At 46.2% G+C, this 27,169-nt stretch overlaps 3 protein-coding genes across 9 annotated transcripts in view; 1 reads left to right on the top strand and 2 right to left on the bottom strand.

The window, feature by feature from the left end:
- LOC8040527 (myb-related protein A) overlaps positions 1-3,754 on the bottom strand; it is a 63,104-nt gene extending 59,350 nt beyond the window's left edge. Inside the window, exon 1 of the mRNA XM_042289387.1 lies at positions 3,514-3,754. Coding sequence (XP_042145321.1) covers positions 3,514-3,539 — 26 coding nt within the window. The 5' untranslated portion in view covers positions 3,540-3,754. The remainder of the gene's footprint in view (positions 1-3,513) is intronic.
- A 125-nt stretch (positions 3,755-3,879) lies between these two features.
- Positions 3,880-4,608, top strand: LOC8040528 (cytochrome b-c1 complex subunit 7-like). Its single transcript, XM_029991243.4, has one exon. The coding sequence runs from the start codon at positions 4,019-4,021 to the stop codon at positions 4,448-4,450; it is 432 nt and encodes a 143-aa protein (XP_029847103.3). The 5' UTR covers positions 3,880-4,018; the 3' UTR covers positions 4,451-4,608.
- A 1,148-nt stretch (positions 4,609-5,756) lies between these two features.
- Positions 5,757-27,169, bottom strand: part of LOC8040529 (aldehyde dehydrogenase family 3 member B1) — a 36,454-nt gene continuing 15,041 nt past the window's right edge. For 4 of the 7 annotated variants that reach the window (XM_029991238.4, XM_029991240.4, XM_029991241.4 and 1 more), the window contains 8 exons: positions 23,441-23,604; positions 19,645-19,875; positions 17,495-17,621; positions 16,919-16,989; positions 16,277-16,392; positions 12,053-12,348; positions 10,227-10,277; positions 5,757-6,268 (listed from right to left, as the gene is read on the bottom strand). In XM_029991238.4, the coding sequence (XP_029847098.2) occupies positions 10,248-10,277; positions 12,053-12,348; positions 16,277-16,392; positions 16,919-16,989; positions 17,495-17,621; positions 19,645-19,875; positions 23,441-23,604 (1,035 nt within the window). In that variant the 3' untranslated portion in view covers positions 5,757-6,268; positions 10,227-10,247. The remainder of the gene's footprint in view (positions 6,269-10,226; positions 10,278-12,052; positions 12,349-16,276; positions 16,393-16,918; positions 16,990-17,494; positions 17,622-19,644; positions 19,876-23,440; positions 23,605-27,169) is intronic. The other 3 variants (XM_029991239.4, XM_040499673.2, XM_040499675.2) reach the window with 1 other exon arrangement.

Here is a 27,169-nt window from a genome sequence, read left to right as displayed (position 1 = left end):
CTGCCGTCGGGCTTCTTTTTAAACCGCCTGTTGGGCTATATGTGAAACAGACTGCTAAAAAGGGACCCCCCACTCCTAGCAATCAATGTGAAGCGTAACGTGGCATAGCAACACCACTTAGAAGAGAAGGCCTGCGCCTTTGCCCCCAAATGTCATCGTTGCATGGATGGATACGGCTGAAGCCTTTTAATCGGGCGGTGACTTGCGCCACCTAGCCAAAGCTTATAATTCCAACAATTAACTCCGGTTAAATTGTGATTTAATGGAGGAGCGCAAGGAATCTCACATCGCCGCTAAGCACAAGCCTTTATCCGTTAGTCGATCCACGACACGAACTAAGCTGCAAACACGTTGGAGCAGACGCGTCACTGTAGACGTGGCGTCCTCCTTCCACGCACATACACAAACAAAAAAAGGCATTAATTCGAGCCAGACCACCTCTACACAAAGGACAAGGTCAAAGCGGGAAAAAACGGAACCCCCTCCCCCTTTCCACGTACACAAGCTTATTTAAAAAAAAAGGCAACAATAACAAAACAAAAAATGCAAAGACACTCTTCACGCAGTTTTATATATATATATAATTAACACCGAAATTAAGATTCGCTCTCACTGGAGTGCCGAAGTCGGCTTCACCGGCTACTTTGTGTTACCTTTCCTAGCATTCCTTTAAAAGCCATTCCACGAGGTCAGCTGCTTATGTTAAGAACGATTTGTTCCTCGATCCAAACCGTCCTGCTAATTCGAGATAGATAGAAACGTACATTCTTGTCGGAAACTACTACGCGGTTGATCGAATGCCATTTCATCGAAGCATGCTATAGAGAATGGGCACGTTTTATCGAAGCACGGTTTAGAGAAACGCCGTTGATCGAAAAGGGGACGCTTTTTAAAAAAAAAAAGGCTTTCCTACTTTTTGCGTGTATCACTGGTGCGCGTGTTAAAGGGGTACTCCGGCGATTTTTTTTTAGCTACCTCAACTAACTATATTTTCTGACTCCCCCCTTTACGCTTTCCGGTATGCTATTTAGTATCGCGAAATTCATAATAGTTATTGCGAAATCGGCAAATGAAAATGATGCAAAAACCAACGTTCAAATATACCCGCACTTTTCAGTGCCATGACGTCGGTGGCGGGCAGGCTTGCCAGTCGAGCGAGCAGTCTAAAAAATAGAATATGCCAATCATTCGTTCCGTGCCGGAGCGAGCTTCCAAAGCATTCATTCGACACCATGAAACTGCTTCGAATCAGTTGGGAACAAACTCTACAGTCCAAAGAGTGAACCCCTGCACTTCCACTGACGTCACTTTTTCGTTGTTGCCAGTAGAGACTTTCAGTTTGAAAAACACGGTGAGGACCAAAATTGTAAATTAAATAACTTCGTGAAAAAAAATTTATTTTGAACTAATATTTGGGATACTATTTTGGCGATGTTGTTTAAAATGTTAACTCACCAGATTTACCAGTACACGCCGCTTCGCGGCGGCCAAATTCGCTAAAAGGAGGCTCATCGCCATTTTCTGTAAACTGGGTTCTCTATAAAGGCATTCGATAAACCGGGGTCGGTAAAACGGCGTTCGCTAAAACGAGCTTCTCTACACCGCATGCCTCCGCGTGTGACCAAAGCAAGGCCACGCTGCCGACTCAAAGGTCATTCGTCGACATTCCTGCGCCAATCACTACGGTAGGGCAACACCATCCCAATCTTTGCGCAGGTTTTGAAAGTATGCAGCAAACGCAAAACGAAAAGGGCCAAAAAAAAAGAAAGAGAGACAGCATGTTTTTTATGCGTCGCTGAAAGTCGAACTGGTCGCAGCATGTCACAGGGCGCGTGGGAACGCGCATTTCATTGGAAGCTTGCCGACGTGTCTGACGTGGGCATGCATGCTTCGCACATTAGAGGCGTCAAAACAGGACATCATGCTTGTGAATACACAAATAACTGCGTGACTATGTTTTTTTTTTTTTTTCTTTTCGTGTTGATATAAAGGGAGCTTGTTTAGATTCAGGAGAAGGTCTGCCTTGAGGCTAATTCGCATTGCTCTCATAACTGCACTAAGTCATAAACGAATCCACTGAACACGATATTAAGACAGGTTCGGTCATTTAGAGTTCACCAAACACAGCATAACAAAATAATAGACATAGATCCCTGAAAACGCCTCGGGAAAATGGCGGACGACATGACGTGTGTGAATACGGCCTGGCCAGTGTTTCTTTGTTGTTTCTGAGAAATTCCAACAGCCCTTAGCTACTAATCTATGAAACCCAACCAGGAAACTTTGAGCAGCCTCCATGGGAACTAAGTGTCACAGCAATGTACTACGCAATCTGCACAACGGCACTTCGAAAAAAAATGTTCGTGCCTCAAGCAAAAAAAAAAAAAATTACCAACAGAGTTGGTGAAATAACGTTTATTAAAGGTCCAAGTTCATGAACTAATATCATGTAGCGCTATGACAGACCACGGCCAGGACGTGAGAGCCGGGGAAGTGTAGATGTCGGTTGATTGAGCTCGACCACTCAATGCATCACGTTCCCAGAAGAAGCGTAGAGGAGGCACGGCGAATCGCACCGTCAAAGAGAGCTTGAATCAAAGCGAGCCCCCGCCATTTGGAGTGCTGCTTCAGGCAAAAAAAGCCCTCGAGCGATAACAATAAAAAAGAAGAAAGAAACGAAACAACACACCTGGAACTAAACTAAACAGACACCGCGTCTTTTTATCTCCGAGTCGCGGCGCGCCTCCGTGTTGTAAAGGGCCACTATCTCCGACTTGTCACATACACATGATCGGCTATAAGGCGTCCCGTATCAAGTTCTGCAATACGTAAACAGCCAAGAGCGCCGGCAATCGGTTCAACGAGGTGCGACCGGCGCCAAGACGAAATCACAGCCCACGCCGGCGGCATCAAAAGTTCGAAACATGACGCTTCAAAGTAAGCAGTGCAAGCGAAGATGTAAAATCCGAAACGAATACCGCCGGGCGGATAAAAAAATCAGAAAGAAGTACGCTGCCGAAGTACGAGGTAGTACTGGATCCCACCGGACAAAATCGCAAACACGGGTAAATAAAGCGTGAAAGGGCTTTGAACGAGACTCTGTCGGGAACACGACAACGAAATATCGAGAAGTCGCACTCAAACGAAGTCGAGTGTGAGCCGGGGTTGTTTGGGCGATCAGGGTTCCTCGCGAAGGAACAGCTGCGGTTCCGATGGGTCGTGGGAACAGCCACATTAGGCTGGGGGGTGTCTCTAATCGATCTATCTCGACACGCCAAAACAACTGTCAGCGCGACTTCAGCTGTAATCGCAGCATGGAGCGAGACAACAAATGCGTTTTAACGCCCAGCAGCTGTTTCGATCATCGGGATACAGCGAGCGGAGTGCGCGCGATATCCAGCCTTGTTGACAGTGCGCGCCACAGCACAGATGCTCGCCGCTGCCATGATGGCCATGTCAAAAAATCAAATAAAAATTAAAAAAAAGACCAGCGGTGGCTTTCAGTGGACTTACCTTTCCACGAACGTGGACTTCCTCATCACGGAGAAGTGAATGGGCTACCTGAGCGTCTCCATCTTCAAGTAGACACACCGAGTTTCAAGTTCTTTCAAAAAACACTCGCGAAAACACCTCGGAGAAAGTTTTTCCTCGGAGACTTCACCCGCGCAATCCGCGAAACTTCATAATGGCGGCCACACGCTTCCTATCAAATTTGCGCGCCTTGTGCGAGGAACCCAGGCTTTCCGCGTTTGTGATTGGTCGAAACGACCGTGACGTCCTTCAAAGCAACGCTGCGTGTTGATTGGCGCGCGCGGCCGGATGCGAGCGCGACAGCTGCGCCATGCCGGATGTGCCGGATGTAGCAGTCCTACCCCTAGCGTCGAAATGGTCGAAATCAAGAAGCGTGTGGTGTCTTCGATTCATCCAATTTCTGCAACATTTTCAACGTACGTTTTTGCGAAAGGCTTTTGCAACTCTACGCAAATGACGTCATACGTGGTTAGAAGAAACGTGATAGATGTTAACAGTCTGTGACCATTCGAACGTAACAATCTCACGTCTGCCATTGAAAAGGACGTTCAGAGGTGAAGCCGTGAAGAGGCGGTTTTTCTTCAATATCCAAAAAATGAGCTACAAGCAGATCACAAACAGCAGTTGGGGCAGATTCCTGTTCAACCAGCGGAAGTACTACCAATTCGGCCTGCTCCATGACGACCTGTACAAGTCCAACGACGTGGTCATCGACGAAGCAGTGCGTCGCCTGCCCAAGAAGATCCTTGACGAGCGCAACTTCCGTCTCCTACGAGCTGTCCAGTGCAGCATAAACCACTCCATCCTGCCCAAAGAACAGTGGACAAAGATGGAGGACGACAAGAGCTACCTCGACACCTACATCGCCGAGGTGGAGAAGGAGCTGGCCGAAAAGAAGGAATGGTACCGGACCCACTAGCGGCGAACCACAAGCCCGAGTACTACGAGCCTCTTCAGCGCTGCAGACGAAAGCTTGCCCGCATCCCTTGTAAAGATAGGTTGGAGTTGTAATAAATGTTTCAAAAGAACGGAGCACGGACTGTGCTGCCGTGACTGGCCGCCCATGCTGCGTTTGAAGTTGCTCGCACGTTTGACTTCATTGAGGTAGCACAGTCTCCAACAACAGTAAAACCTCGTTATAACAAAACGGGATATAACAAACTAATGGATATAACAAAGCAATCATAATTCCCCTTGCTTGCTAATAGTGGGAAGAAATGGACATTGGCTATAACAAACTAATGGTTATAACGAAATAATTACGACCGCTCCTTCAACTTTGTTATAACGAGGTTTTACTGAATTAGGAAGACGCTAGTGCTGGATTCGCTTTGTTTGTCGTTCTCTTCTCCCTCAAAATATAAAGTGCTTCTGGGCAAAATGTACATAGCACCGCCACATAAGATGCCTCGGCAAATGCGTCTCATATTGTGGAAGGCTGTGTATACATGACTTGCATTGAGGTCGCATCAGCTACCATTGCGGTGGTCTTCGTTTTACTCGACAGGAACAAGTACGAACGACCGCCAAGATGGCGCAATGACGTAAAGTGCAAGGCATCTTGTGTGTAGGTGGCGGTGGTGGTGTCATCATTTTTCTGTAGAAAGATATTGTCTAAGGATCATCTTAAGCACATGGCATGTTCGTGGCTGTACCTACCATTGAGTGGCAAAGCAATTTATGTTAGCACACATGCAATACTTGCTTCCCTTGGATTCCACTGTGCAGCGTAGTCACCATCAATGCAACACCTCCAAGGACATCAATGCCGTGCCGACAAGGGCCAAACAGTTTTTATACTCACGACTTGCCTCCAAAACCACATATTTACCTCGAATTACTCGTGGTTTACCAATCAAGAGCTCCTATTCGCCAATCTTTGAACAGAGATTTTCTTTTTTTCTTTGCACCAACTTCCCAAGCATTACCCAGCCTGGCAAGGCTAGCACAGCACTAGAGCAATGCAACAGCCATTCTTCCAGGCTGTGTTCCAGATCTTGCACAAATGGATCAGACTTACTCCCACAGGTTGCATCACGTGACAACACAAAATAAAAAAACGCTAGATGCAGATAGGTTTTGGAACACCAGGCTACACAAAACCTTTACCCTGGAACAAGATGGACTAAATTTTGGAACATGGCCCCATGGTCACTTGGTCGCTGCAAAGGTCTTCAGATCTCCAGCTACTTTCACAGTTCTCACAAAATACAGCCAGTCCTCAGTCAACATTGTTAAGTTTCTTTATTGAAAATCTCTACACAGGTTTCACATATGTCGTAAAAAGTCTGAATCCGTACTAAAGTCTGTGGCCGAGAAATGAGTTGCCCTGCCAGTGCACGTTAAGGCTAGCCTAAAAGTGCTTCACACTATGGCAGGTTCTTTTCTCCCCAGCAATGCTTCCAACACAGTCTCCTGGACCAGTTCTGGACATCTCTCTCCATTCTTGCTCGAAACCTCGAAGCAAACTGCGACAGCACAGCACCGCAAGAGTGCATGTCGTCGGCGCAAAATAAAGGCAATCTCTCTAAGGAAACAATGTTATATACATCACAGTAAGCTAAGGACGACTCTGTGCAAACTAGACTTCAAACAAATAGAGAAGAAAAAAAAATTGTAAGAAAGGAACTCGTCAAAAACTGGTCCACAAAATGAGAATGACCGCGACGTCTTCGCTCGGTGCTTTCTGTCTTCCAAATCGCCAAGCGTGGCCACCCTAGATCTCCTTCCCAAAGGCCTGCAAGACGAGACAACAAGAAGCAGTGAGAGGCTTGGCAAAGTCAATTAAGTACTGCTTTGCAAATAACTGGACAACTCTAGAACCAAGAATGACTGCGTGGTCCCTCTAAACAGAAGGTTATCAAAAGTTTTGATCTCGAGAAATCCCCCGTCTTCCTTAATTAAAAATGGCGAAACATTGACAGTCACTGATATGCCTAAAAAGTTTTTCAATGCATTAATAGGCCCATCTCAATCAGTAACCGAAAATACAAGACACAATAGAGCCTTTTCCAAACTCATATGCCGGTTATTAGGAAGTAGGAACCACTGCACAATGGTGGAACAACTGACATCGTGGAACGTGCAAGTCATTCCATAAGATGAACATCGGAGCATGGACAATGCCAGGAGCCGACAAGCTCAGCACATTTTCTGCGTGGGAATGTTTTTGCCTTCTAATCCAACCAAAGGCATAAAGCGTGCCGTTACACTGCGGATTTAGTCCACCTTTGTGCAGGGCCTCCACAGCTGCCTACAGAGGGCAGTCTTTCAAAAGGGGTTTAACATCTTTTTTTAAATGTTATTGAATTTTCGAATTTTGTCCGAGAGGTTCTGCTGGGGACACTGAAAACATGACGCCAAATGTCGTTATATAAGGGCAGTACGGCTTATTCCCGGCGGATTACCAGACAGTTGGCAGTGTGAAGCGAATGCTGGGGAAGCTCATGCCAGCAAAAACAAAGAAAAACATGCAAAATGCTGCGTTTTTCAGACTGCCTGCTTGGCTAGCAAGTTGTACAACGTCACCCTATGGGAAAGGGAGGGAACATTTGAATGATTTGGTTTTGGCAAACTTTCATTTTCGTTTTAGCCATTTTGAATTTAAAGATAATGACTATCATGTTGGAATGAGCAAAACCCGAGTGTGATGAAAACTTGTTTAGTTTGGGTTGCTAAGAAAAAAAAAAAAAGGAAGAGCCCTCTTTAATTTGATAGGCAGGGAACACCCTCCCAATCTTGGCAATGATGCAATATAGCAGTGCAAAAGCTTACAGGCTTTGCAATTGATTGTGTAAATATTGGGCAACGTTTGGATCACAGTTGTGCGTCGGTGAGCGGCTCAGATACGCTAAAATATCGACCTAAAGTCATATGCCGAGGTAAATATAGGTTCCCAGTTTCCTTCTTTCCATTCCCTCTTGCCCTCTTCACGGGAACGGGTTTCCCAGCTACTCCCCACAGAGAGGAGGAGGGTCTTCCTCTTTCTCGAATCGAAGGGTGGAATTGAAAGAGAATTTCCTCCTCTCTGCTCGTTGGTTGGCCTTTAAGGGGACACCGACACCCCAAAAGTCATTTGTTTTTTTTATTGTCTAAAAGGATGCAAGTTGTAGTCATAGACAAGCAAAAAATACCACAACACAAAAAAAAACTTTCCCCACGCGCGCCCGCCTTTTTATTTTTGGCGCTTTTGTCTTCTTTTGATTAGTGACGTCAAATATGATGAAATTTAGAAGCTTTTTAGGCGACATTTTTATAGCTCTTAATAACGGCAATCGTAAAACATGTTCTTTCGTAAAACATGTTCTTTTAACGCCACTGCGAAAGCACTACGGCCTTTCTTTTTGAAATACCGAAAATCATTAGTTCGGTGTGATATTGCCTCCTGGATTTTTATCCTCACTCGGAAAACATGGCGGCGCTCGATGCATGTAGCAGAGGATGATCGGTGAGTCGGGGAATCTGACGAAGTGATCTTATTTAGGTGCCCGACGACCTCTCATACAACGAGAAGAAAATCGTCCAACGGTCAAAAAAACAAATGGGTGTGGTGTCTGTGTATCGTAGTTTCGGTTGCGAGTCCGCCGGGGCAGCCTTTCACGCAGAACCGGCGAGACGTCAAGCATCGTCTGCTAGCAGCGATAGGCAGCACAGCACGCACAGAAGAAACCGTTTGTTCCCGGTACGCCAGGGATTGCAGCAACAATGGCGGTTCAGAGCGGAGGCATCAAAGAAATTCGACTCGCAGGACAGCTCAATATTTGATGTCACTGCACTGGTGCGGATCGCGCGGGAACTTCAAATTCGGCATTTTGGAATTGTTGTTTTTTTACTTCACAACTACTGAATTCCCAAGTTTCGTATTCTGAGGGTTAATGCCCAGGGATTGTTTTCAATCGTTTCGGATAATAAAAAAAAAAAGATTTTTACGTGTCAGTGCCTTTTTAACCTGGAAAAGTGCTTTACCTGACAGCAGAGGCTGTTGACGAAATTCGAAAGCTCGGGGAAACTTTGAGAGTAAGTACTCTGGGGAAACCTTGGGTTCCTAGAAACCCAGATCGAGAGTCCAAGCTCTAAATGGCTGTTTCGCCAAACCTAAACAGTTCTCCCTCTTATTCAAGCATTAAACTCAACTCAATCCTTCTGCCACTCTGGGGACCAGCAACTAATGTTTTTAATATTGCGTAGTTGTTCTCAAACAGATACTATTACTCTTGACAGACCTTACCAGGTAGCGTTCTTTAAGCAGCAGTAGCAGCGGTCTGCTAAACGTAACTATGGTATGTCCCTGAACACCTGGTGTTCTGTATAGAAGGTGCTTTGGACCGTTAATGCTTTAAATTGAAAGAGTGATTGCCCGGTTCACGATAGTCTCTGTTTGCAATGACTATGATAATCATAATAGTAATAATAATGATAATACTATATTTACCTAACAAGGTCCCACCATGCGAATATACATTGCTCAGCAGTAAAAAAGATATCTAGTCTGTAAGTATATATCAATACTACATAACTATAAAATCAGTCTTATATGCACAAATTGAATGCACAGAATTGCGTTATTAACAAGGCAACAATGAAGAGAAAAAGAAGCTTAAAACTTAAAAAGCACCTTCAAACTCATAAAAATAAGAAGAAAAAAAAAGCTACTCCTAACAGCAGTGTCATTACTGCTAAAGCAAATCATAGACATTGCCACAATCCCCTAATACTACATCTAAAGTGCAGGAGCTGCCTCGAGAAAAAAGTCCGTGGTCCACGGTGAAGACAAAGCTTTGAGCAAGAAAATGGTAAAGCCCATGGCTTGCACACACGTGCAAAAGCACCTCACTGCCGCAACAGCATCACACTCAAGCACAGTTATAGGGTGACTCTAGGGGCAACTCAACATTCCATAGCCCAAAACAGTCAATCCCATGTATAAGCTGCAGTGAATACTTTTGAAAGCATCGTACAGTTTCAAACCCAGTTTCACTTTACGACAAAACACTGAGGATTCTACGAGCTGCCAAAGCCAATCCAATGTCGCAGGAACGTTACGTGATCTTCGGGAGAAACGTAGCAATGTGCAGGGCGCTTGGCTCCATAACATGTTCACGGTGCTGGATCAAATGAGATGGCACGTAGCATTCGCTGTTGTCCAAAGTAAAATGAAATAGGGTATAGCACTCTCACTAGCCGGATGGGCGCTCACGGTTGTACCCTTTCTAACGGGTGGTAGCTTGCGCCCCCTAGCCTATGAGCCCAAAGTATGATTTTCCTTCCCATCCATTTCCTTCCCCGCTGTCTTTCTGTAGCTGTCACCAGGCAGTGTGGGACAGTGCCAGGATGACCTTTGGGGTGTACTGTTCGGGGTGACCAGTACCAAACAAAAAAAGGTGAGCGCTATACTCCGTTTCACCTTATGATGTACCGCAGGAAAGGCTACAAGCTTGAGCTCCTTGCTCTAGAGCACATCTCAGCGGCACAAGCACTCGTGCGTTAAAAGCAGCTCCCAACGCTTTGAGCTCGCGCTTCTAGCCTTCTTTGCGGTACAACGTAAGGTGAATCGGAGTATAGTTGACGAAGGAAGAAAAAAAACTAAAGCATCCATGTACGTCACACACACACACATGCAGGAACGGTGAACATAGGCACACATGCACACAAAGCAAACAAAAAGGCAGCACGTGTAGAAGGGTTGCACTATCTACCTTGCCCAGCAACGTGCACAGTCACGGCATCTCCTTGGCGTGTTTAGTGTCCTACGAAGAGGGAACATGCGGGTTAGTGAATGGCAACCACCGGTAAACGACAAACGTGAAAGCACCTTCTCCGACTGCCGACTCAAACGGTGCAGCCACACGCGTAAGCAGCGCAGTGAAAGCCAGGGGGCCTCAGATGAAAGTCCGCAAAGATATTCCCAGGGTAAGCAATGTATCCTACAACATCTTCCATCCCATGACCAAGTACTCAGAGGCAGTTTTAGCTCGGACATATTCTCCTGCGTAAATAGCTCTAAAGCATTTGTCAAAGTTTCCAAATATCTACACACGTGAGCTAGCTTTATCTGGATGTTCTACTTGCGAAGAGGGTACAGGATGCACCTAAAATATGGGTGAATACATTTACTTACGCGGCTGGATTGCATCTTTCACTCTCTCGTCTTCCCTAGCAGACAACCAAATTGCCCAGAAGTTGCGTCTGCGGCGCAATCTCCCAGCAGGCGCAGCAAACGCTCGCTACCATGTGCTCCGATTTCGAACAAACACTCTCTGCGCCCGTCGAGAGATGGTGCCATGAGCGCGACTCGCGGGAAACTCTGTTGTCCGCGTCAGAGCCTGCCGTCGAAAACAGGATGGTGCTATTATTTGCTTGTCTCGAAATTTCACGAGCTAAGGTCCACCCTTAAATAATTCGTGGAAACGAGTCTTGAATTGGCATGGTTACTGCATCTTCACTTTTGGTCCCACAATTTCTGCCTCACAACATCACCGCCGGCACGTTTAGTCGCTGCGACCAGCGAAAGGACGGGAACTGCGGGTGCCTCCTCCGGCTGCCCAGCCTCCATCACGCACTCTCGTTGCCTTTGGTCATGCTTTGGCTGCATGATAGAAAGCAGCAAGCACGCTAGAGGTTCGCACGGAACACCTCCCCACCTTTTTCGTCCTGTCAGGCTTTCAAGCACAGCGTCCGTATGACACCTCACTACAGACTCTCTCAAATAAAGTTTTGAATCGAGACTTTTAGATGGCATTTCGAACGACAGACGGACTTGGGAGAGGGAGCGGGGGGTGCTCGCTTCGCCGCGGGGTTTCTGCAACCGAGCTGGTCTACGGGGTGTTTCCCAGCACCGCTCGAGCGTAAAAATAATTGTATAAATAATCCAATGAGCTGAATGCAATTAAACTTTTCACAAAGGTGTCTTTAGGTGATGCATTTATCGTGCTAAGATTTTATGAGTGTAAACTTCGAAAAAAAATAGTAAAAAAATTATTCTTTCTCTTGCACAGGGAGTAAAACGGCAGAAGCCGTCCGGTTGATGCCACCGCTTACTAACGGCGCAACACAAGGCAGAAACGCGAAACTTCCGAGACAAACGCCCAAAAGTGGATCCGGCAGATCCGAGCGTGCCTGGTACCATCCGCAAGAAGCGGCATCAACCGGACAATTTTTGCCACTTTTTCTCTTTTTGCATAGAAAAAAAAAAGGAACAAACTTCTTTTATTCAGGCTTTTTTCTTTCTTCTTTTCCTCAAACCTACAGACACAACATTTTAGTTCGATAAAAGCACCACTTTCAGACACCTTCGTGGAATGTTTCGGTGTGCTCTATTGATAGGTCTATTTAACCATTTTCTCTTTATGCCCAAACGCCGCGCTAATACACTTTGCAATAATGCCGGCGGCTACCAACAGCACGACGCTCCTACGTCGTCGCGTTGGGTCAGAAATCGAGGGACCACATTTGAGGACGCCGTGAACCCACCAACCGGGCGAGCTCACGTACTGCCACTGCCCGCAACCGGCAAGCCACTCACGTTGAGGACGTAGCGGAGCGCAAAGGCCGAGGCGATGCCGAGCATGAAGACGATCAAGTAGGGCATGTGGCTGCAGAGCCCGCCAAAGGGGGAGGACCGCTTGGCCAGCAGCTGCCGGAAGTAGGCCAGCTTGGAGTCGTTGAGGGGCGGGTAGCGCTTGCGGCCAAACGCCTCCCCGATGGGGTTGAAGTTGCGCACCAGCACCGCCTTCTTGTTAGAGAAGGTGTCGAAGCTGTACTTGCCGTGGTAGCGCCCCATGCCACTTGGCCCCACTCCGCCAAAGGGGAGCGTGTCCACTGGGAAACCAGAGAAGCGATGGCGGTTATTGCGCATATTATATCCGCAGATCAGATCGTGCACTCGTTTATTCCATCATTTATATTCTTTATTTGGATTTTCACAGGCATTACCGGGTAGAGAGGCATTGCTGTCCGAGAGGGCCCCCACAGTTTAGAGCATCATGCAGAGCGACATGTGCCAAGCTGAACCTACGCCGTTGATGTGCAAAGTAACTGAAATGCCGAGCGGCGTGAAGTAGGATGAAATGGGAAGGATTAACAATGGTAGAACAACACTTGTCGCAGCCCCGACTGTTACACGCATGCCGTTGTCACACGCACAAAATGTATGTATAAAATAGAAAGGATCCTTGGGTTCTGCAGTGGAGTGAAAGCTCGCACTGCAGAACGCAGAAATCCCGGGCTCACTCCCTCCTGCGTGATGCACGTCAATCACTGCTGCGTGATGCATGTCAAAGACCCCAGGCTAGCAGCCATAATGCACTGGCTACATTTCTCGACCACTGAGGCTAACTAACTTCCGATGACTAAACGTACACGCAACACTTACTTTTCTACCCTTACCTGTCTCGATCGGGACGAGCGTCGTACGGGCATGCTACGTGCATCGCCATCGCGTGATGCAAGTTAAAAACTCCAGGCTCGCAGTGGTACTGCAGTGGCAAAATTGATTTCTCCTCTACAGCAGACCCAACAAATGCCCGTTGGTGCTCACCAACATCCCACCATCTAAAGACACGCACAAGACAATTACTTTTACCCATTTACTCGACCACACACAACACGGCCTTGTGACCATCACCCAAGTAAATTGGAAAGGGAACATACTTCACGCAAGAGCCTCTGCCCAAGACTAAATCGAGATGGGTACCGAAAAGGCGCTTTACGTCCGATGGCACACTCAAATCGAGTCCTACGGCGAGCAACGTGCAGCAGCATCCCTGCCAATCACAGGAATTAAAATAATTGATTTTTCTCGATTTTATGGCCTAAGTCGGTATACATAGAATGTTTGTGTGGCACGCTTCAAGGTTGGCGATAGATATTAGTCTTTCTTTTGTCTTTTTGGCTATAGCATGCTATTTAATTTTGTACTCTGTCCTTTCTATGTAGTGACAGGCATATCTTGTATTTCTTGTTTGTTCCCATAAACCGTTCCAAACTCCGACACGAATGCCGCTGGTCAGCATTCGAACGGACAGTAGACGCCAACGCGGTACAGATGAGGCTGGCTAGTTTCGAGCTCGCCCGCTAATTGGCACGGCGGTTGAACGTCAGGCTCACAATCGCAGGGGTTGTTGGCTCGGTTCCCGTTGGGCGCGTCTAGAGCTTTGTTCATTCTTCTCGATTTACCACTCCTTTCACGGACTGTCCTCCAAAATGTGCGGTGCACGTTTCATAATAGCATTCAGTCACACTTTCCTCCAGGGGCGGATGCAGGAATGTCCTGAAGGGGGGGTCAGGTGGTGGTCAGCGTACCATTTGTTTAAGAACCCCCTCCCCCTCTCCCTCGTTTCACACCCTATAATTTACACATGCAGAAATCAAGAGGGGGGTCAGGACATCCGGACCCACCCTCTAAATCTGCCCCTGCTTTCCTCGGATATGCCAGCTTTCTTAAAGGGGCGGTGCAACGATTTTATAATTAAAATAATTTGCATCTCGTCATTTTTACGTTGTTTATCGTGTCCCGGAGAATAGAGAAAACACTTTCTTCAATAAAAATGTCGCGATTCCGCTGCTTAATCGCAAAGCAAAGGTCGAGCTTTTCCCCCCGCCTGCAGCCCCAAGTGGCAGCCGAAGGAACTACGGCGGAAAGATTACGTGACCTCGCTCGGCTCTAAGCCGCAGCATAACGCCCGCTAATGCACGCAGAGAGAGGGAGGGGAAGCGTCCTCCGGGATAGCACAAGGGAAGCTACACGGCACTCCGAATGACGTCACTGGGAGTGCGACCAGGTGTGACCCTGAAGGCTGGGAGTGAGTTGAGGGGTGCCCGAAATACCAATCTTTATCTTTTTTTTACGCAAAAACTAGGACACGCAGGCGAAATCGGTTTTCTGGGGGCAACTTCCAGAAATCTTTGACCGAAGTCCGAAAATCATTGCACCGCCCCTTTAAGGGGGGACGCTGCCCAAAAAAGTGAATTTTTGAACCACTTGTCCGATTTAAACGAGATTTACAGGGCTTGTTTCTGTTCATGTTGAGAACATTTGTGGCAAATTTTGTTAACCTGGGTGAAGTACCAAAAAAATTGCAAATGTTTAAAGATTGAAGTGGGCGTGTCTGTTTAGGAAAACTATTGTTTTGAAATTACTTATAAATTTGTCGTTTTCATGTGTTATATTACTTTAGGACAGTTCAGAGCAGATAGCTACGGGACTATATTTCGATATTATACCATCTTTCATGACAAAAAAGCCACATAAACTCAAATACTGTTTCTTAATTTCCATTCTTTGTCCAAAATTAGAATTCTTGAGCCTCAAAAAATGACAAAAATAAAAAAATACAAGCTCATAGCTATCTTTCCCTTAAAATTTCACTCTAGAAAAACTCGTAAAAATGAATCCAAGTTACGTAATAAGAAAACAATAGTTTTCCTAAAGTGAAATTTATGCCAAAAAGTGGAATAAAGAAAAATGTGTTCAAGGTCTTCCAACCCCTGCCTTTTCTTTAGCATCGGTGGACAAAAAATAAGTTATAAAAAATTAACTATGCAGTGTAAACTACTGAAACTTCTTGGGAATACTCTCTCAACGTGGATGGATGTAAACATGACATTTTTCAAAATCAACTTTTTTTGCAGCAATTGTTTTTTCTGGGTAGTGTCCCCCCCCTTAAACATGTTCCCTGTTAGAAATGGGAGACACTGCTGCCCAGCAAGAGCCAAGGGAGAGCACGAGCGACCGTACGTGAAACCTGGCACGACGCCGACGCTACAACTGCAGCTGAGAAATCCCCTTAAAGAAAAAAAAAACACTAAAACGAAGCAAAAAAAATGTTTTTCTATCTGGTTAGGACAGGCATGTCTTAAAACCAACGTTTGTAGAAAAGAAAAACTTGTTTTTTGTTTCATATCTATGTTACAATACGAATTTTTCGATTTGCGGGCGAAACCGAAAGTGTACCCTTGTGGGATGCCGACGACGGCGTTTGTACCCAACTAGCGTGCGCTCAGAGTTCGCTGGACCTACGAGCGCACAAAACTTGGGGTACAAAAGCCGTCATTGTCCAACAAACGGGGGTACAATTACGGTTTGGCCCGTAAATCAAAACATTTGCATTGTAGCATAAATATAGGGCAAAAGAGATTTTTGTTTCGACAAACATTCATTTTGAGACATGCCTGTCCCAACCAGGCAGAAAAAAAAAAAATTGAGCTACATCTAAGCATTCCTTACGAGTTGTGAATGCGAAAGCATGCAAGCCGCCAGTCCGCTCCCTTTTTCGTCTGCTGCATACTTTTCGTCGCCGGTCAGCGCACATTCACCCCTGGCCACGCGCTAAAGGCACACTGATGGACACGCATCGACCTTGGGGTGAGCGGTCGTGGAAACTGATCAGCGCAGCGACCAATGAAAGCCCCGTCGACGCGCGCCAGCCAATCAAACCGAAGGATCGGGGAAACTATACGCCGTTTTCGCGCTTCCAACTGATGACATCAGCTCACTCCACGAGACAGTTAATGCTTTCGCATTAATAAATAAAAAGTCTTCCCCCTAGTTTTAGAGCATATTTTAATGGCCATTGCCATTCAAGATGCGTGCAGCAAAAGTTGGGCTAAATCAGTCTCTCGAAATGCCGACGTCAACAGGTTGCCGACCGCACCGAGTTGCGGCGCTTTGGGTTAGAGATGCCCACTTTTCTCTCGCATCAGCCGTAACACGACAGTGTCGAAGCGTGAGTCTCGAGGGTAGACTCACCTGACAGGTGGACGAGGGTGTCGTTGGCGCACATGCTTCCACTGGACGTCTCTTGCATGAAGCGGTCTATCACCTTCTGGGACTTGGAAAACACGTACAGCGTGAGCGGCTTCTCCCTGCAACGCGGAACGAGACAAGAGTTCGTCGACAAGAAACCGGTTCGAGCGGCTGAAACTATCGCTTTAATGATGAGCCGGACAGTCCATCTACACTGTCTGGAGCAAAACATGGTGCTCTAATGGTAGCATAGCGCAGCTTGTCCACGCCGAGAAAAGCGAACGTCTTCGAAAGCAAAGAGCCCAAAGCGGGGAGTCGCCCTCAATGCACAAAGTTCAAGGGTGCTCGAGTTAGGTGGTCTTGCACTCCTATCATCATCGATAGGGAAAAAGTACTGGAGTGGGACTGCCACTAGGTGGTTCTGACTTTTGAGAAGGGTTTACTACTGCAGTAAACGCCGAAGCTGCCCAAAACAGCAAGATGGCAAGAGCAATTTAATTTGTCAAAACAGTGCATCGATTGCACCCGCCACTGGCACAAGAGCGAGAGGAGCGACGGTCTCTGGGTAGCCCGCCGAATGATTGTCTAGTTCTAGTACATGGGGCGCGCGAGTGGAAAAGAGAGAAAGTTGCCCGTTGGAGTCACCTCTCGTTGATGAACTGAATCGCCTCGTCCGCACTCTGCACCCTCAGGATCGGCAGCACCGGACCGAAGATCTGGCGGGGAAAACAAAACCCAGTGTGCCCAACTGTTAGACTCAATGCCGGCGTTCCCAAATCCTCCACTAACGCTCTTCGCGAACGTATCTGACGACATGTTTTTACCTCATCTTTGTCATTCCTTTTCTTCATCCCAGTTGTGCCCCCGGACTCATTTACCTTCACACACACTCATGCACACTAACCCGTACACACACACACTCGCTGAAGGAGGTGGAGCCCTGGGACCACGAATACTGCGGCGGAAGCATACCATTTCTTGAACCGCGACTTTCCAGCAGCAAAATTAGAGCGCAGTTGACGGAATCCTTGGCTCTCGAGAACAGCCTCGTACCAACGTTCTAACCATTTGCATTAAACGTTGGGGACCATTATTCGAGTCCATTGCAGCAAAAGCAACGATCCACCTTTCGTTTGCACAACAGACATGTGCACCTGTCTGCATTAATAAACTTCCCATCGCGATGCAAAAATATTTTGAAAACGCAGGGGCAAGACCGACCTCTTCCTGCATGATGGGATCCGTGGGCTTGACGTCGGTGAGCAGGGTGGGCGCGATGTACTTGGTGTCCTCGTCCACCTCGCCGCCCATGGCCGGTCGGGTGCCATTCAGCAGCTTGGCTATTCTCCTGTCAGGACGCAACAAAGCCAACAGCCACCATCAGCACCCCTCAAATCCACCACAATCACGGACATCCTACACTCATCTTATATATTAAATGTGTTACCATTTATTGCCCCGGTGCATGCAGCAGTCTCTGGTCTGGTTCGTTCACTCCTTACATCCACCTTCTCTCTTATGAAAGAAAGTCAAAGGCTCTCTGTAAACAATGAACCCCAGTGCTAAACGCGGATGCATTTGGCCGAGAATCAGCGTAGCGACTGCATCGAGTTTGGCATTATTTTTTATTGAATGATGCTGTTAACCTAAATTAGGATTATTACAGGAGCGATAGTTATACAAAAAATCATACAACGCACTGACATGCAATAGAATAAAGGATCCTCGAGAAAAATCGCAAACAAAACTCTCAACCTTGAGGTGAAAACCATGCTGCAGCAAAAAGAGTTTTCTCCTTGGGAAACGTTGCAAATTTTTCTTTTACTCTATAGATTTAATACTTGAATACACATTAAGATAGCCTATTTATTATCATATCTGACCGTACCATTTCAAACATGAATAAAATCATTGTTTCTATTACACAACCAAACCTAGTAGAAACAACTTAGTACAAAGCGTGAACTATCTGCAAAACTTGCTTTTTAACCGAGAGTTCTTTGACTTGGGGGTGTGATTCTGAAGAGATGAAATGTCATGGACAAAGCATCACATGTTCTGGTATCATGTGACAATGTGGTTCCTGTAAACTATTAGAAATTTCCTGTTCACACAGGGAGCTAGGAGAGAGCATTGCGCTTAAAATGACGAGTATATTTCCCTAGCCTGGAGCCTTACACAACTCCAGTGATTGATCGGTGGAAGTCTTGTCACATCAAATAACAGAAGCAGAAAAAAGCAGTGCATCGCTGGAACAGGGGCTCAAAATGCAGAAACAATGCAATCGCTTAAAGGAAAGACGATATCCGATATCAAAATCCACTCACGTGAATTCTGATATCGTCGATTTATGGTGATAACTCAATCTATGGGCTCTAAACGTCTTAAAAAAACTGAAAATCGCTCACGGGCGGCCTATTTCCTTATTTAAAATCTAATCAAAGATTGTAACGAGCACCTCTTTCTCTGCCTTAGAGCTGAAACTAGTGGGTGCCGTCAAACAGAAAATTTCCAGAGCCACTTATATATATGGGAAGAGTTTGGACATCTATTGTCCTTGGGGACCTCTCGCCCATACCTTAGCTCCTCCCACAGAATTGATGTCAGGCCTAGCAACCGCCTAGCAACGGGCCAACGCGTGCGAATGCAGGGCCGCATGGTACATTGCATGGTACACTCATTTTTAAGGATTTCTGGCGAGAAAATGGTAGGTTCTTGTGTGGTTGGACGTCCCAATCACGGCCGTCACTGTTTTCGTTTTTTTTTACGACTCCAAAAGAGAAAACACTTAGCAAAATAAAGCTGAAAAAAGTCAAGCACGACAGTTGTAGGCGCCCACAGAAGCTCTCTCCCGTCTCTGTGAGGTAAGAATGCTCGTTTCCTCTTGAAACTTTTTATAAAATTGAGTTTTCGTCGCACTAGCGACGAAAACTAGTGAACTGGTAACTACGCGAGGCTCGCACATACATGTGTATTGTGAATAATTGCAGCACGAGACAAGGACGTCCCATGGATGTGAAGCTTCTTCCAAAAAATAGTGCCCGTGTATTTCTATTGCTGCGAGTTTACTAGGATCTCTTGTCATCTAGAAGTGGTCATTTTTATTGACTAAAGCCTAACAAACAATATGCCCCCCCCCCCCCCCCCATTATAAACAAGCTTCTACAAAAAGGCCTTGAAGCATGTTTCACACCCTTGTGTACGGTTACGACAGACTGCTCTACCAGTTTATGAGCCACTTAAGACTAGCTGCACAGCAGCACAGCAAGTCATAAGCAGTCGCAAGAGGCTTAAAGATCGGTAGAGAAGTTAGCCATAGTCAAAAGCATAAGTGCGAACCAGCCTTTACAGACAGAGCAGACGACACTTACTTGACGTGGTTGGTGTTGATGATGCGTCCCAGGTCCGGGCTGGCCTTGGGGTCCTCCGAGTAGAACTCTGTGATGACCCTCTTGCAGGTGTCCACAAAGTCCGCGTAGGCCGCCTGGTGGCACAGCACGTAGTCCGGGGCCACGCAGGTCTGGCCGGCGTTGACATGCTTGCCCCACATGAGCCGCCGGCAGGCCACCTCCATGTCCAGGCCTTCATCCAGGTACACGGGGCTGCACGAGGCATGAGTGAGCACAACAATATAAAGGGAAAGGTCTCGTGCATTTCGGCCGCTTTAAGACGACGGGGCATTGACACAAATCTTGATGGTCCCAGTTAGCCCACATTGCTGGCGACACTGAGATAACGAAAAAGCAAAACACCGGTTAAAAGGTCCTTACGTACCGTAAAATACCGCGGAAGCACCCCCTTCATTCAAAAGCCCACGATTAGCATTTTCCGAACTTGGGAATTTGGCAAATTGCACGTAAAGTGCCCGGTGTGACCGGACAAGTGCCCATACCTAGGTTAACCCAGTTTTCAGTGAAAGCAGGGTGATTGGGTGCTCTCCCAATATTTTACGGTAGTCTTCTAGCTTCATTTCACTTGAAGAGACTAGCATCAAGCATCGTACAAAAAAACAATTTTGTCAAGACTTGACTTGTTTTGGCAAAATTAACACTCCTAGCTTCAGTCTGCTTACTTTCTCCTCTTTTATGTCACACCTTTTTTCATTCTTTCCCTCGAAACCACAAATGTCGGTGCTTGCAATTTTCAGCGTTCTGCCCGCGTCTTCACTCCTCGGATGGATGGATGGATGGATGTTAATGGCTATAGCTTTTGTAATGGGCAGTAGCATGCGCCACCTAGCCTAAGTCTACAAGGACAGACATACGATTCCTCCCACCCTTCCAAGACCACTTTTCTCCCGCTAACTATCACCAGGCAGTGTGGGATATTGCCAGGATGACCTATGGGGGATCAAGAAAAAAAACTAAAAACATCACCCTCCGCCTTTTCACCCCGGCGAGGGAATCACCGATTTTCATTCCTCTTCCTCCCTAGCACAAGACACAGGGTTTGCAGAATTGACGGATGGAGCGAGCATCGGTGAGCCGCCAAATCGAGGCGGGGCACAGGGCCGAAAATGGTGGTTCCGGTGTGCCCAAATTGACAATGAAGCGTTAGTAAACACGAAGAAGCGGCAAAACCTCCCTCGCAATGTCAGTACCTTAGGTCTCGTTAGCGTTAATCTGCGAGAAAACTCCTTGTGTCTTGCATCCGCAAGACCCTTTTTCGAAAAGGCACGCCATCTAGTAACTACTCTGCCAATCAGCAGAGTCCGCCATTGTTTGTGCACACACTCCGAGCATGTATTGGGCACAAGGTGCTGCATCAGTGTCCGGCAAAGACTCCAACCCAATCGCCCATTTTGTGTCCCAAAAACTGCAACCGCCAATGTTGCTCGACCAAGTTTTAAAAACAATCTCTTGCTCAAATTCAATGCCTCGCGGCAAAACAGACACGCTCGGCGTACCGTCTGCTTTCTATTTTATCGTTGTTTCGTCACTCTTTCTCGTCCCTTCCCTCAAGACCAGGTGCGAGAACTAGCAATTCGTTGCACTCTGCTCTGCTCCAGTCTTAAAGGGCCCATGAAACGAATTTTGGGTTGGAATAAATCATTTTAGATTGGGATTTTACTAATAGCACATCACTCAGTGGGCCAAAAGAAAAAAGGTAGAAAGTCAAAAGCCTGACTTTCAGTGCGAAAATTTGAAAACACAGCGGACTATTTCGTACCTCCTCCCCTTCGTAAGCTCTCTCTCTTTTCGCTGTAATACATCCGCGGTCCCAAAAGCGCGTCATCGGGTCCAAACGCACGACACACGAAATTGGACCTCACTTATTCCCTTCACCCCTAAGCTGACATAGTGGAGGAAGCTACGCGATTGCCGGACCAATCAGCCGCCTCCCTTTCATCCCGACCTCATTCTCGGCGCGTGGGTATGCGCGAAGGAGCGTGATCACATGACAAAGGTGTGGCTGGCCCAACGAGCACGTAGCTTCCACAGCACTGTCAGCTTCGGGGTGAACGGGTTGGGGAAAGCAGCTTTTGTCTGAATTTTGAGCGACGGGCTAATCTTCTAGGGGGGAATGGATGTGTCCGGATTACACAAACGAGATTCCGAGCAGGAAAGGCCTCCCTTCTTTTCGTCTTCTTGAACTGTTTGGCGGAATGCGCGATTTATGAGTTGAGGAGGAAAGCTAAACAGGAAAAAGTTGGAAAAGCGTTTCATGACCCCTTTAACACCCCCCTCTGAAAAGAAGGGAGTCCTAACGAGTTGTGACAGACCATGAGCACAGGCACTTCATTAATCTATCTCTATTTCAAGCCCTAGGTCCCCAATCACCGATTTTTTGGGGATCCCTTGCGGATCGGCGGAAATGAATGGGGACCCGATCCTTAATTGGCGAGGGTAGGGGAGGCAATGAGTGATTGCGATGTCAGGATAAATAAATGCCGGTAATTTCTAGTGCAATAGACCTATTGTCATATGCACATGTAACACGACAAAAAAGTGCTATATTTCTTTTCAGAAATATATTAAACCTTGTAGTGTAACATCGCAAATATCGTACTAAAAAGCTTCATTTCTTGGTTTGATTGCTAACAAACGAGGACTTGGCGCATCCACACGGGTTCGCGAACCGCCCCCCTCACGTTTGAAAAGCCACCGCTTAAAAATAATGCTTCCGCGCTCCAATAGGTCAGCCATGGCAGGTGTCGGCATACACGGTCAGCGACCGTTTTTCAGAGACGACTAACTGCGCTCCGCAGCGCAATTACAGCTGTGTAATTACCTTAATTACACACTGGCTGCACAACCTAATTGTACCAACAAAGTTTGTTTCTCCGGGAATTCCATTTGTCTCGTACCCGAGGAGGCGAAAACAGAAAGCACGTGTTAAATATGTCGTGTACACGTTTATAGCGGAGAAACCAGTCCGTCAATTTTCACTCTACCGTAAAATCCCGAGAGATAAAATCCCGAGGTGGCCACCGAACATCAAGAGCAAATCAGCTGAAAATATGGATTGGGCTAAACTTTCAATGTACTATCGAGAAAAGTTTTAAAAAATTGCTGTTCTTAGGTTGTGTCCCTTTTGAGCTTGTTATGGTGGCGAGGGGCAACGAAGCAAAGATGACTGTACTTCCCAGTCAGCAAAATTCGCTTATATCTCACGATAAGGAACTAGCCGCATTTACACCAAGGTCCTCATCGATTTGAACACTAGTGTTATTGAGAATGGGCTATCTTGAAGTGTTTAAAAACTATAGCAAATCAAGCCAAAAATAGGGGTGGCCTATCCTTGAGGGTCGGGCATCTCTCGAAATTTTACGGTAGTCTCGAAGCTTGTGGGAGTAAAAATGAAGCAGAAACATTGGCATAGCCGTGCCCAGCATCTCCTTGCCTTGTTGATTCCTTCTGCCGAATACAAAGGCCAGATTGTGCATTCTCATATCTCCCATAGTTCTCTGCATCAATATGTCTCAGCCTCGCAACATCCGATTTCATTTATTTATTCACACACTTTAGCCCGGGCAATGCAAGAATTTCGTGTGTCTGCCCGCCAGGTGGCGCAAGCCACCACCCGACAGAGGATTCGGACGTACGCATCCATCCGTTCCGACGCGCGAGTTTTGATCCGAATCAGGGAGACGGCCGCCCCCTTTATGTCCCCCGAATCGGGGCAGGTGCAAGCCGAAGGTTTTGGATTATAGGTCGAATCTGTCACCTTTTCCCGCCGAGCTCGAGCGTGACGGGAGTCAGGTGCTTCTGTGCAGCCTCGTAGATGATCTTGCCGACGTTGATGGAGCCCGTGTAGAAGATGTAGTCAAACTTCTCGGTCAGCAGCTCCGAGCTCTCCTTGGGGCCCCCAGTCACCACGGTGTAGCATTCCTGTGGAACGCAAGTCGAAGCCTCGGTCACGTGGTTGGGTTGGCGACATCAAAATCCGCCTTTCTGTTTCCTTTATACCACCCCCGCCCCAACCCCCCCCCCAAAAAAATAGGTCTGGCAAAGAGCACCACTTCACTGAGCCATCTAAAGAGAAAGGCCGAGCATACCCATAAAACCATAAAAGACTAATGAAAAACCGAAACCCATAAACCGAAAGCCCATAAAAAGAAAAAAAGACTAACGAAAAACAGACATTGACACTAAATAAATTAGATTGGCTCGTGGCTTAAGGAATGCAGGCCGAAAAATATTAATTTGACAGCTGTGAGTGTTGCTGGTCTTCACTTAAAGACAAACGAGGTAGAATGGATTCTTCAAAAATACAGGGACAGTTTTATATTGCCGGAAGGCCTGTATTGAATGGAAAACTTAATAGCAGCAGTCACTTGAAGTAGATGGCATTATTCAAACAACTTGGAAAACATAATGCAACATTTGGAGGGGTGCTTTTTGTAGTGCCAGTTACTCTGTGGTGGCGAGGACTGGTATACATCACTTCACCTTGCAATAAACCGCAGTGAATTCTCGACCCTTTGGAGCCAATTCAAACTCAAGAGATCACTCGCACGTAACTACTACAGTCTAAGCTCGCTATAACAGACCTTGATTTTGACCAACATTTTAGTCCGTTGTAAAAAGAGTATGTTGCATGCGAATAGGAAGTTGAGTCAATGGTATGTAGAGGAAAATCAACCAAACTTCAGAAATCGGTATGTTATATCTAAATGTCTTTGTAACCAGGTCTGTTGTAACGAGTGTAGACTGTACTGCAAATCCCTTGCACGTAACTACCACTGCAAGGTCAAGTTTGTAGTAATTCCCCCGTGGAAGCACAAAACTTACAATTCTGCCCCGTCTCTATACCCCGTTTCGCCATACGATGGGCCACAGTGAACGCCACGAGCCATCCCAGTCAATTAAATGCCGCGAATGTATCACGTGACGACCTGCCCTGCGGACCTGGGCCCCTCTTGAAGGTCACGTGATGCTCTCATGATGATTGGTTCCAAAGGATCGAGAATTCACCGCGGTTTATTGCAAGGTGAGGTGATGCACAGCAATCCTCGCCACCATTTTCCATGTAACTGGCACTACAGCAAGCACCCCTCCAAATGATGCACTATGTTGAACAATGCCATCTACTTCTCAAGTGTCATGCTATTAAGCTTTCCATTCAATACAGGCCTTCAGGCGATACAAAACCGTCCCTGTACTTTTGTCAATGACCAAGCAACATTACCCAAATAACAGAGGGCTAACTTTTGTGCCAATGACTGCACAAAGGGCTCACTCGCTACAATATACCCAGACATGTATATGTCATAACTTAAACTAATAACATGCAACTGTGGGTTGGAAAAGAGACATATCTTTACCTTACAACGACACGGCAAAATTGCAGTATTCCGGTGAAAAGTGACGTACTTCGTTTAGCTCGCATCAGGGTAAAGAAAATAAAAAAGCAAAAACTTCAAATTACTTTTATTGTCCTTTTAAAACTGCTAGTCATCTTGCTTAAGCAAGAAGATGGCACACGCTGCAACCCACCTACAATAGCTTCACTTGTGAGAAAAGCAGTCACTAAAACATAAACAAGTAGAGAAACTATCAAACTATAAGTAAGGCAATTGCCAGTCTACTTACACCATATAACAAACTAGGATTGGTACAAAACACTTTCAAAACTTTGGTATTTGTGACATCTAAATCACACCATACAACAGATCACAAGTTTGTTTTCTCACCAACTGCATCCATTTAACCCTTTGACGATCGAACTAATTTCCCAGAAAATGTTTCCCAGTGATCATGTTTTGTTTTCAAAAGAATAGCATGAAGAAAGGCGTCAACGCACAGGTTATTTTTCTTAATAAGTATCCAACAAGAGCACGTACAGTCCTTACAAGCTGTTCTGGTTCAGAACCGTCAAAAGAAAATACGGAAGGCGAAAGTTTGTCTCCTTTTTCCATTCGATTTCAATTTCATACTGGTGTGTCCGCTTCCGTGACATTCCGGCGGTCCCAAATTTCGGAGTGGTGGTGCTTTACGAAGCTCCTTCATCAGATGGTGAGCTATCATCCTCAGAATTCGATTCTGACCAGCATTAAAAATATGGATCAGAAGAGACAGCCCTACAATTGCCACTACCCCCCCCCCCCTTCCCTTCCCTTCCCTTCCTTCCTTCCTTCCCCCCCCCCCCCCCCCCCTTCCCAGAGCACCTGTCTGCACAAAGGGTCTCATTTCAAAACTATAAATAGTCCCAGAAAAGATTAACACCTTGCTCATAACGATCGTAGTTTGCCAAAAACAAAACAAATAGTAACACCCCCCTCCCCACCTCTCCTGCGGTGTGCACGGTTTCGCGTCCGAGAGGGCACTTTCAATTGTGTAATCCCCGCCATAGATGTACGCAGCGACCGCCAAGGAGTTAACTAACCTCATTCAATTAAAAAAAAAAAAAGAAAAGCTTGGAGAATTTTTGTATTAAAGGGCAACTCCGCTTAATTTCAAAAATTTTGAGATAGTGGCCGATTTTGCTTTTTGAAGCACTCAAAAACAATCCCCAATCCTTTGTTTCGCAAAAAATAAAATATTTTTCGTGTAATTTTACTCTAGCCATGATCACAAACCGAAACCGAAACGGTGGCAAAGCCGGACAACACTATATTCTGCATCACTGAGCATGTACACCCACGTGATATACAAGGGGAAGAAGGAGCTCCCCTCTTATCAGGATCCTCCTTTGTGCCTCCTGGATTAGCACAGGCGTCGCTATTCTCCCCCCAGAAGATTATAGAGGATTAACCTGTCACTCAAAATTCTTACAAAGGCAGCTTCCCTCTTCGGGGAGAGCACGGCGCTGGCGCCACCCGTGCTCTCCCCGGAAAAGAAAACAAAATTGAAAAAAAAAAAAAAAAAAAGAAGAGGCTGTACATGCTTGATGACGTCGCGGACGTGCCGGGAGAAGGAATTTGGAGGAAGCGGAAATGCAGCCGGCCAGTGTTGTCTGGCCCGCACGTCTCATCCAAAACCAGCGGATTCGTGCTTGTCAAACTTTGACAGCGATTTTAATGAACTTCTAGGCGGAATTCCGTCGTAATATTTGCCATGGGGGTTTTGTAGAGGATAACAAAGAGAACTGTATAGTTTTGCACTACTGGAAAAGAAGCGGAGTTGCCCTTTAAGAACATATAAATATCTGTAAAAAAAAAAAAACTCAATTTCACTCTTTTGCAAAGATGAACAATCAAAAACAACAAACTAGCACTACAAAAACAGTTTTCAAAACTTTAGTATTTGTGACATCTAGGTTACACAAGTCTAGATTACACAAGTTAGTTTTCTAACAAGTAAAAATAAAAAAAAAAAAATAAAGCTTGCAGCATTTATGTAGTATGAACATTTATCTGCATCAAAAGCGCAGGAGAGAGTATTTAAGAAAACAAAACTCAAAGATAACCAAGGAGAATGAATACTTCCAAGGAGGAAAAATCGAGCAGCTTAA

This window comes from Ixodes scapularis, unplaced genomic scaffold (genome assembly GCF_016920785.2).
Source record: "Ixodes scapularis isolate PalLabHiFi unplaced genomic scaffold, ASM1692078v2 PGA_scaffold12__126_contigs__length_90152505, whole genome shotgun sequence".
Taxonomy (NCBI): domain Eukaryota; kingdom Metazoa; phylum Arthropoda; class Arachnida; order Ixodida; family Ixodidae; genus Ixodes; species Ixodes scapularis.
This window is presented reverse-complemented; position numbering and strand designations above follow the sequence as displayed.